Below are 11,466 nucleotides of genomic sequence, written 5' to 3' on the forward strand. Positions count from 1 at the left end.
TAAGGAAAAAAAAAACAAAAAAGGCATTGCTCTTCTAGGCCCAGTTACAAGAAAAAAAGAAACATTTGGAGGGTGGGATTGTGGGTGGGCTGGGGATAGAGCAAGGGTATTGACAAGAGTTTAAGTGTTAGTCCCAGTGTTGAAACAAGTGGCATTTTTTAAAAAGAATTTGGTTGCATTTTTACATAACACTGCCATGAATAACCTAAGGGAAGTGTTGAATGGTGTTGGCCAGGGCATAAAAAGATAAAATATGCATTTTACTAAACTACCTCAGGCATTTAGTACCTCAATGAGAAATTGTTCCTTTTTTTTTTCTTTTTTTTCCTTTTTTCTTTTTTTTTGGTATTTTGTATACTTTATAAAGCTAATAGTTCTTGAGCATTTTATTTTTTTAAAAAAAAATTAAAATTTGATCAGCCACCAGCCAGGAGTACTACAGGCTTATCGGGGAAAAACTATAGTAGAGCRCTCCTAGCTGCTGGCTGACGGGAGTAAGGTGGATATAAAACACAGCCTCAGGCTTCCTGAGGGCTTCAACACCATCGTTTGCTTAAAAAAGAAATTCAGTGAATGTTCAAAAGCTAGTGAATGATGCCAACATTCTGACAGCAGCAATGCCGTTTAGTTTTCTTTTAAGATGGGATGAAAAAGTTTGTGACGGTACTTTTTGGGGAACAGGACAAGGAAGTGATGGCAAGAGGCTGGGGTTGGGGGAAAAAAATTAGAAGGCTGCAAGAGGCTGATTTTTTTTTGTTGTTTTTTCTTTTTATTTTTTTTTTGTGCTACTTGATCGAATGCATGAACCCTTTGTGCCTTTGACCATCACTACCTAATGATGCTCCATGTAACCATTTGCAGCCCATTTGGACTTTGCCATTTTGTTCAAAGAGCAAGCTTCATGTTGAGTTGGGGGGAGCCGCGGCCCCTCGCACTGCTTTCAGTTACCACAACAGGGGAAGGTCAAACCCAGTGATCACACTGAAAGACAAGGAAAGGCTAAGTTTACATATCCAGCCGCTGTTATGGGCCACACTAAGCCACTTTGAAGGGTTTTTTCTTTTTTTTTCTTTAAAAAAAAAAAAAAAAAAGAAAAAAGAAAGAAAAAACCTATTACAAGAAAAGAAAACCACCACCTCTCTAGCCTGGCTTATAATAGATGCAGCAGGATTTATGCACGTTCTGCAACCAACCATTAGAGGAGAAAAAGAAGAAAAAAAAAATGTCAAAAGGCAGGGATAACAGGAAAGTTACCAAATTTTTTAGTTTCCGAATGTAATTTGAATGATGATTGTGGTAATAGTGACACATTCAAGTTTCTACAATAAACTTCAGTCTACCTCAGTTTAAAAAAAAAAAAAGAAAAATGTGGCAACACATGGTGCATAAAGACTGCTGTGTGTGTGAGTGAGCGCGTGCGCGCCTGTATGCGTGTGGTCGACAGAGCCATGCTATTACCTCTGAACCTTTTTTTGTGATGTTTTTGTGCATGAGATGATCAGAATCACCATGCTGCACTGACTTGAGGGGCACAACGAGCAAAAACATTTGTTTCATCATTTTGTTATCTACCTCTTAGGTTCATGTTGAAATAGAGGCATTACTACATAGACTAGATAATTTTCCCAAAGATCATTGTTGTACAGATTAGATAATTTTGAAAATGGTCTGAAGTGTTTTTTCCTGCATCTCTTCTTTACTAATTGGTTTAAAAACCACAAACTTATGTTGTAGTTTTAGCAGAGAAAAATGAGTTTCTTTTTCCTTTTTTTGACAGTGACCTTCATCTAGCCTTTAGGATAACTACTATTTTTTTTTCTTACAATGAATTTAAAATTACTGAAGTATGAAAAGTCATAGCATTTAATTTTTGTTGAGGCTTAAGTCAGACTGACGTTCCTTTCTTAACATTTGAGAAGGATTTGACTTCATTATTTTCCATAAAAGTTACTTTACGAATATGCGCTGCATTTACATCTGCTGATTTAAATACTGTCATCTCTCTTAAATTTCTAGACTTAGTATGGTAAATCATGTTTGTTTTCTTATTTTCAATTGAGACTTGGTAATTTGGAGTATTTGGGAATAGCTAGAAAGTAAATACTGTAAATGATTTCAGTATCCACAAAGTATGGATCATTTTTCATCTGTAATGTGCCCCCCAATGCAGCTCCACTTGCCAGATGCCTCTGAATGGAATAAAGAGTTTAACTCCTATCATCAGATACGGTCGTGTGGTGTCTTCTTGAGAACCTCGTGAGGCCGCGGGGCCGCTGGCTCGGAGCAGCCCTGCTGCTTTCTGCTGCAAGCTCTGYGACTTGATGAACCAAGTTGCTCAGGGTTGTCTGTCCAGACCRGTGACCATGTGAGGGCCAAGGGCCACCCCGGGCTTCCAGCAGCGCCAGGGTGCCCAGCAGCGAGTGCTCTTGAAGAGCAGTAACTTTTGTGGCCTCTAGCTCCTCTCTCTCCTTGCGTATAACGCTGCCCCCAAGCCCACAGCACGACCCTAGTTCATGGTCCCCGTTTTGCTGGGATGTCCTGGGTGCGTTTGCTCTGGCGGGGCTGGGACCCAGGGCAAACACGGCGTCTGCTCCAGCCCTGTGTGAGCCCAGCTGGTACCTGTGAACMTTTGTGACTGCTTTTCACCTGGCCCTGGTGCTCTATAGACACCCGGCTAGGCTGAGCTTGCCACACTAAATCTGAGCCCTGCAGCAACCCCCATCGCCCCTCTACGCCATCACCCTGCGCACACCCCCAGCCAGGGAGCTTCTTGGCTTAGATCCCTTTTGCTTCCCGTCACTGGGAAGTGAAATGAGAATAGATGTTTAAAGGTGAATATTTTAGAGTGGAGGAGAGTGAGTGAAGAAGTGCTCATGAGTAAAACCATTCTGTATCTTTGAAAGAGGAGTGAAAAGCCAGGTTCCTGKTAGCTTCCGAATGATTGTAGCTTTCCACCTCCCAGGGCAGCTGCTGGGACCCAGTAGGCACAAAGATTTGGGCTCGAATTGCATTGAAGAAGCAGTCTCTGCAGCAGACACTTGTGCATGGCAGTGTGGTTCAGAGACCTTCTCCCACACCTCTAGTGGGCTGCCTTCCATGGCCTGGCACCCCTGGCACTTGAGCAACCTAAGTTAAACCTCCCTCGGCATCGCTGGAGCACCGGTGCTAGCCGAATCCTCCCCTTGCTTAAGCCTTTGCTACAGCGTGGTGCTTATAGTTGCTTTCTGACCTTGCAAAGCCTTTGTTCCTAAGCGGCCCTTCCCCGGCCTGCGCTCGTGCCTGGCGCGGGCAGCGCGGGTGGCAGCAGCCCAGCCTGCTGCCGGGGCAGGCGCCTTTCCAGCAGCGTGCCGAGGGGAGAGAGCATCGGAGCGGTGCGCGAGAGGCACTCGGCACAGCCCCGACTGGCTGCCTAAACCTACGCGACCACAGTGCAGGCCACTGGGGATACAAGGCCCAGAGASCTGGACTTGCACCTTTTTCCTCCATGCACCCCATCATCAAGAGCTGCTGCAGGGACTCACCTGTGCAGCTGTAGAGGCGGTGGCAGGGCAGAGACCAGCAGTAGCTCCTGGCTCTAACCCAGTTCTTACCCAACACATCTGGCTGGAGCAGTAACTTGGTGCAGAATGTGACAGTTTCTGTCAAAGGGGGAGTGAAGTTCTTTTCTGAGCTAGAAATCCTCATATTTAACAATAACCAGTGCATCTTTCCTCATGCTTTCACTTAACTCCTTTTCAYAATGTGCTTTAGCAATAAATTCAGTTGTTTTTTTCTTCTGTTTTACTGCTTTTGTCCACTTGCTGCTGCTTTTTGTCTYGTCTCAGCTCCAAGACTATCATCCCTTTCCCGCTTTAAGGGTTCTAGTTGGTTCACGTGGAAGCTGTTCCCGATCTTCGTGTTCTCTGGCCCTTTCCTCTTGTTACTGCTGTCTTTGAGAGGCTCCTGCCCGCAGCTCTGGTTACCAGCTGTGGGTTCCTGCACTGGCACGATGCTTTCCATTAACCTGCTGCGGTGCAGCCACCACTCGCAGCAGCACAAGGCAAACGGAGCAAGAGTCGCAGGGAAGCCTGCAAAGTTACTGGGAAATATCATTCCTCAGAGGAAATGTCTGATTTCGAAGCCGTCCCTCCACATAAAGCCTCAAGGTTATCTTTACCCCCGTGGATTACTTATTGCCGAGTGCCACGATAGAATCTTGCACATCTTTTTTTTTTTTTTTTTTTTTTTGCAGGCATCACTAGTGCCTTTCTTACAAGGGCACAGCTACTGTATCTGCAGCGTGTAACTGCATCAACAAAGGGGCCTTGTTTAAGGTGCAGAACTATCTGCTGCCTTTTAGCAAAGAGAAGATTAATTCACGGCAGTTACTCCTGAAAGAACAGAGGCCAGGCACACGGGATCAGCCTGAGCGCTTTTTGTTTAACAACAACAACAAAAAAGTGTGGTCCAGACCCTTAATGCGGGACCGTGCCACCAAGAAGTTGCCAAGAAATGGCTCTACACTCCAGGTGAAGTGGGGGAGACAGAATAAAATCTGATTTGCAAAAGGGAAGCAAGTTGCTTGGGATACAGTTGGGCACATTTCAAGTGATTCAGAGACCTGGCATTGTTGGGACTGCTACTTAGTGTTTTTGAAAGCAAACAACTGTGGGCAGTCCTTATTGCTGCAAGACATTAACATTTCAACAGCTGTTAAAACTTCCGAACCATTTCGTGCTCATGGGATGAAAAAATCAGCTGCTTTCTCCACCTACACTTTCTGCAATGTCTGTCACTAACGAGCAGCTCCTGTTTTGATTCCATCCCTCGTGGCAGCCCTTTGGTGCAGGTTGGGTGCTGTCAGGTCGCTGCAGCCAGCAGGACACAAACGCTTGCCGTCTGCGCCTGTTTCCAGTCGCCCAACCCTCCCTGCTGCGCCAGTGCCCGAGGAGCCCCCGTAAGGCCCCCTCAGGCAGCACCCCCTTTCCTTGCTCCCTCCGGAGTGTCCCCTTGCACAGCAGCAGCAGCTCTGCAGGGGGCAGGCTCAGGCCGAGCTTAGAGCAGCTTGTGCGACTATGGAGGGAAAAGGCCCCAGACTTAGCCTGGCGGGGCACGAGGGGAAGGGATCCTAACCTCAGGGTGTATGTTTTACATGTCGGGAATTGTTGTTACTAAAGCTCTTCTGCACCGCTGTGAGGAGGAGCAGCAGTGACTGCGTGGGCACAGCGGACACGGCCGCCTGGCCCCCTGAGCTGGCCCCGGGCACCAGGCAGGGCCCAGGGCCGCATCTCACCCGYCCTCCCTGCAAAGGGGGCCCGGCCGTTTGCGCTGCCACAGCCTCTCACCTCKGTCCCCTGCCAGTAACTAGGCGAGAGGAAAAGGGGAGAAGCCAGCTACACGCACAGTGAACCACATCTTTTAATGTGCAGGAGGAGTTGACGCTCTTCCGGGGTTTTCAATTAAAAACACATTTGCCTTGGCTGAAGAACTGAATTTCTGGGAACTCAAGGTGTATGTGTCACTCCTCTTCACTAGGTGCTCACTTCGTACCAGTCCATTCTCGCTCTTCCTTCAACTCCCAAGGCAGCATGATTTGCTTCCCCACAAGCAGAAGCACCTGACCTTCTGACCACCTCACCAAAAAGGTTTCACTTAAGGCATACTGCTCCAGGCAGGTCTCAGTCTTCCAGCACTCACTTTTTGCAGGAATGATACCTCGTGTGCTTTATTGTTACAGTAAGAGCTTTCACCAATAAAATAAAAGCCAGGGGGTCAGAGACTTTCAGATAAGCAGCTTCAGTAGCTGTTGGTTCCCCACTCTTCTCACCACAACCACCCTCAAGACAGCAACTCCACCATGAAGTTTCCTTATGATTCAATTCCTTCCTTAGGATAAAGCCTGACCAGTTTAATAGCTTGTTCAGAAGCGTACACAGGCACGTCCAGTAAAACACACTGCTCTGCGCCAATCACCCGCACTGAGTGTCAAGTCAGCGATGCCACCCCAAGCGGGAGCCCTGTGAGGACACGCTTCACTTTCCATATGGGCAGCTCAGTAGCTTTACTAAGCTCTTGCTGCAGCTCGCTGCAAGGTGACAGTCACTGCTGTTGGGGATCCAGTCCCAATACGAAGTCTTCTGGCAGCACCTGCGGAGTCATCTGAGCTAACTGGTCGTCGTAGGAATGGAGAGTCCAGAGCTTCTCCAATTCGTACCTCTCTCTCGTCTCTGGGAGCATGAAATGCATCACTATGTCACCTGCACAGAAGAGAAAGTCACAATAAATAAGCAGTCGCAGATGGCCTGCGAGTCCTTTACAGCACATGTCTGGGCAATGCATCCAACATGTCAAAAACAAGCAGCTACCAGCTTAACTTAATAGGGTGATAAGTAGACTTATTTTAGTCATCTAGCAGCAGTGAAACTTTGCCCACTCCACTAAATGAGTTGTAAAACTACCACCTTTCAAGCTGCACAAATAGTCCAAGTGCCTCATGCTGATTCTGGCCAGGTGTGACAGATAAGCTGTGGGAGGCCTCCTCTTTAAGTTGCTAGTTCCAGGTCCTAAACAGAGCTAGGAATCAGACATTCCTGTGGAAAACTCCCAGAGCGCAGCCAGGAGAAAAGGGCAATATTCTAGTGTAAACTGAAACTCTATCACCAGACTCCAGACCAAAGTAAAGTTGCCACTTCTAAGGCATGTAAAGAAGAAGAGAGAGAAATTTTACCTGAAGGAGCACTTTCCCTACAGTTCCTTAGGACAAACTTCCAGCTTTCAGTAGTATTATTCAGCTATATCCAGTAATTTTTCCATTTTGCACAGACATTCAGAGTTTTCATAAAGAAAGAGGTCTGAACTCCACCTTAGGCCTCACCTTCCCACTGCAATTAGGTTTTTCTTGTATGCTCACTACTGCTTGTACAGARTAAGTGATAAGAAAGCTAACCTCAGTGTACTCTTACAGCACACTTTTTTTTTCTAGGAATGCCTTAAATTTCAATTGATTTCAGTTAGAACTGTCAAAATCATTGCAAGTGAAGTGGCTGAGGCTTCACAGCACTGGCTGTGCTGCCTCCTCACCCACCTGTGGCCACTTGCTTATCCTTAACCCCAAGCACAAATCCAGACGGTGAGGTTCTAAAGGTGGTAACAATGGAGAAATCCCCTGTTGAAAGCAAATCCCCTTCTGTTTGTGTGCAGTGTTTCACACTTTTGGAACAAAAAAACAAAATAAACTGAGCTTCTTTAGAAGTGTGGATTCACCCATTATCCTGTGTTGGGTAACAGGACTGGAACAGTGAGGAGTTTCATTTCATTACCAGGCAAGCAYGAGGCACACAGATACACACCATGCAATTATATAAACTTCAAAAAATTGACTGAGTTGTTTCCTCCTTCCTAAATTACTGTATTTTCAATTTATTAAGACCTGTTTCAGGTCCTGAAGAGTAACTACTGCTGCTTTCTTCTCAATGCCAACGATCTTTAGCAAAGATGAACTCAGTTATCTCAGTGAATTCAAGTAACAGGAACAGGAATTCTGGAACAGCAGAGTATTGTCGACTCTCCACAGCAACCAGGGCTCACACTGAGACACTTCCTTCAGCACAGAGCTCATGCAGAACTTGGTTGTTTGTCAGATTCACAAATATTTACCAAAATCAATGCACAGCCAGTCGTCTGTCTCTTTCCCTTCAATGACAGCATGAGGATCACTTCCTTCTTTCTGATGCTTATACTGAGAGAAAAACAGCATAACATTACTTCACACTTGCTTAAAAGCACTCAAACTTAGCAGATAAGCTGGATGTTGTCATCTAGAGTTGTTGCAAGTCTGAAATAGTAATGCTAATTACTATTATTACTATTATATATATTATAATATTATATATTACTATTACTAAGTGATTATGTAATGCTAATTCTGTAGTCTGTAGAAGAAAAAAAAGGTTGTATTAATGAGAGTTAGTATCAAATCTGACATTGCAACACTCAGAATTTCTACAGTTATGTATAAGGGTGAGGGTTTTTTTTAATCAATTTTGGGCACAGCTGCTCAGCAATAAAGCAGTCTTACAGACATAGGATCCCCAYGATCACCTGCATCACCAAGTTTCCTCTCAGGCAGCTTTAGCTGTTCTACATGGGCTAGTTAAGGATGCAGGAATTGCAATGCCCAGCTTCCTGAAATGGAAGGTAAACGACTCTGGACCTACAAAGCGAGGAAGACTTTCAAAGGGGCCTTCCACCTCTTGAAAGCCCACACTGAACACCTGCAAGACACAGGAACACTAGCTCCACTTTTTACAGAGAAAGCACAACGGGCATGAAGGTTCTTAAGCTCCCAACCTTTGTGAGAGAGGGGTGAACACAGCTGAAAGCTGGACTGGAAAAGCTTAGCTGGGGCAAGGTAGCCTCCAATACAACACGCTGGCTTCTGGGATGCCAGTTAGAGATGCCCAGCTCTCCTCCCTGGTGCGTAAAGAACACAAGTGCTCACCAGAGCTGGAGAACTTGGACAGCTCGAGGCTGAAGTCCTGTCCCTTGCGGATCTGCCCTTAGACTACTTGTTTCACCAGGACAAGCACCAAGGGATGGTCAGTCAAAAAAACCTGAAGTCAGCTGAGCTGCCACACTGCTCCTTATCCAAACACCTTACTTCTAAATTAAACAGTCWATCAAAAAACTATGGAAAGCTTTTAAAGCTGTGTTACTTACAGAGCCTTCTAAGCTGTGCTATCCCTCCCCTAGCCTGCATCATTTACTTCAGCCCTAAACTGCTGGGGCCCTGGGTTTGCCRGCTTCTCAGGACGTTCAGGAGGGAAAACCCAGTGCCCAAGGGCCGAGTTCACACAAAGGAAGAGCTCTCAGAGCCAGCAGAGGGAGCAGCCAGTTGCAGCACACGCGTGTTTTTGCAGGGTGACTGTAGAAAAGCAGGTATTCACTGATCTCTCCTGTTCTGGGGAATACCGAGGGCTGTTGATTTAACGCTAGCAGTCTCCATATTGCACTTACAAGCAGCCAGCTGGCTCCTTCCTGGCCACAGTTTCTGCCAGGCTGGTGTCAAGTCCTTATTGCTAAACACCACCTSTGCTTTTGTCCTGGACTCTACTCCTGTAATGAAAAGCTTACACAGCACAGCACTTCAGTGCAAGGACAGCTGCTGCTTTCCCCTTCTTTCTAGATGTGCACAGRACTCAATCCCTGGAGGCACCTTTACAAGCAGTTTTTGTGGAGACTGTTGTTTAAAGGGCAGTTTGCTTTAGTAAASCAGCGAGGGGATCCTTTGCCTTGCAGCGCGCTGCCTTTCTTCTAGCCTTAAAAATCTGTGAGCTGTTTAAGRGACCAAAGCCTGCGAGCAGTCAGATGAAGATATCCCGAGCCGAGCAGAAATACTGCGAAAGCTGTCACTGCTACTAGAGCTTCTCAGTCCTGCCACCAAACTCTGTTACTGTCATYACTGTTTTAAAAGAGGTCCATTTTTAAAACACATTTTCTGCATTTTGTACAGTACAGCTAAAGGAAAAACACACAKTTGCTAGATGTATTCTGGACTACATGGCACACGGCTACCAATGGCAGGGCCTATCTTGGCTGGTATATCACTATACAAGCCAGTCTTGTGAAATTTACTTCATAACTTCAGTCACCAACTGAAATTGCTCCCCAAAATCTAAAGGATATCGAGAAAACTGTCTTACCATTTTCAGCATGTAGTCTGCCATTGCATGGAGATGTCTTGTTGAAGATCCACTCACAATTATAAAATAATCACAGTATCTCAGTTCTAGAGGCACCTGGATGACACAAATGTCTTTAGCGTTCTCTTGCCTCAGCAGAGATACAACAAAGTCAATGTTGAACCTGGAAAGAGCATCATCTGGAATAGAAAAACAAAACAAAAAACAACAGTTGCAAATTTTCTTTTTAAATTCCCCAAATCAACAACTTAGAAATTACTACATATCAATGACTTAGAAGCTACTAAAGAAGCAAAACAGCACAAACTAAATTATAGCTTGAGTTAGGCCAGTCATTAAGGAGTTTGGTTAGACGCTGATAACAAAACATGAGCTGCAGATGTTTAAAGCCCATTCAAAGTTCAGAACACAGCAGTCTTTTGGTAAGTAATATTCTATCATTAGATACTGTTTATGTATACAGCACCCATGCTATGCTACACAGTTTCTCAGTAGTTAGCAAGCATTCAGGATTCCTTTAGGAAACTACTTCTTGCTGTTAGTATTTATTAGAGTCAATACTATAATCAGATATTYATAGCCAAGATGAATGAGCCTTAAATACTTCAACAGCCGCAGGTTTCAAGCATATTAAAAGCCCTTCAGAGTCAACAGGTGATATGTGGCGGTGAAAAGTGCTCTAAAATCTTAAGTAGATGAAATCAATACAGAAAATAGACCTGATATTCAGTTAGTGCAACTACTGTTCACACAGTGAAATCAGATTGTTTCCCATGGGGCCTAATGAGGTTAGTACAACTTGTGCACACACTGAAAGCTAATTCGGATCTGCCCGCAACACAGGCCTGCCTCTATGAAGTGAACACCAGTGTGAAGCACAGCCAAGCTCACACTTATCAATGCAAAGGAAAGGCAAACACACGACAGCTACATACAATCATATGCATGAACAGGGATGTGAAGTTGGATCAGATGTCTGTAAAACACAGCCCTTGAGCTCAGGGACTCRGGCACTCTCTTAACTTCTGCTGTGGCCACAGCTCCTCCAGACACAGCGGTTACCAAAGCTAAATATTTGCCAGGGAGCCACATGTGAAGCCTCTAGCGGCCGCTCTGGAGGAAGGATCAGGCAGCCCCCGGCTCGCGCTGGCACAGCCAGGCCTAGGCGAGGAGCAGCTACCACAGGCACCCACACAGAGCAAGCAAAGCCTGCAGCAGCCCCCGCGCTGCTAAATCCAACCCCAAYCCCCATACAGGGCAGCTGCTCTGGACACACATGGCAGAAACACCTGCAGCTCGGTGACAAGGGCCACCGCAGGCAGCAGCCATGGACTGTCACTTCAGGCAGGGTTTGGGAGGCGATGCTGCCCCAGCAGCAGCACTGCAACCCCGAGCTCCAGGGCCCAGCCACACAACACAGTTCCTTTTGCTGTAAAGCACCTACACGGCTCCTTGGGGGCTGTAAAACCAATGTCTACGTGCAGARGATAGCTTAGGGTTTTTATTTTATTTTGAGGCATGATTGTATATCATAACGCTACTTCACTAGGCTATGAAGCTTTAAAGCTATGAAGCCGCAGGCCTGAGAGAGCCGCCTGAAACTGCTCGGGGAAAAAATAATAATAAACAAAACCCACAAGAACAAGCTTAAAACCGAGGACCCGCGCGGGAAAGCGGCGAGCGGGCAGAAAGGGCTGCGCTGCCCGCCGGCCCCGAGGGCAGCGCGTGTCGCCCCCAGCCCCGCCGGCCCCTACCTGCCGCCGGGCGCCGCTCCGCCGCGCCCCGC

At 46.3% G+C, this 11,466-nt stretch overlaps 1 protein-coding gene across 1 annotated transcript; it reads right to left on the reverse strand.

Annotated features, from left to right (window-relative positions):
- Positions 1-5,702: 5,702 nt before the first annotated feature.
- MALSU1 (mitochondrial assembly of ribosomal large subunit 1) lies at positions 5,703-11,459 on the reverse strand (the record flags this gene model as incomplete). The annotated part of the gene is made up of 4 exons (XM_026033330.1): positions 5,703-6,236; positions 7,636-7,717; positions 9,681-9,859; positions 11,435-11,459. Coding segments are annotated over 4 exons (444 nt in total), but the record flags the coding sequence as incomplete, so codon positions are not given.
- Between the last annotated feature and the right edge of the window lie 7 nt (positions 11,460-11,466).

Source organism: Nothoprocta perdicaria, unplaced genomic scaffold (assembly GCF_003342845.1).
Source record: "Nothoprocta perdicaria isolate Ctin4 unplaced genomic scaffold, notPer1 scaffold_128, whole genome shotgun sequence".
Taxonomy (NCBI): domain Eukaryota; kingdom Metazoa; phylum Chordata; class Aves; order Tinamiformes; family Tinamidae; genus Nothoprocta; species Nothoprocta perdicaria.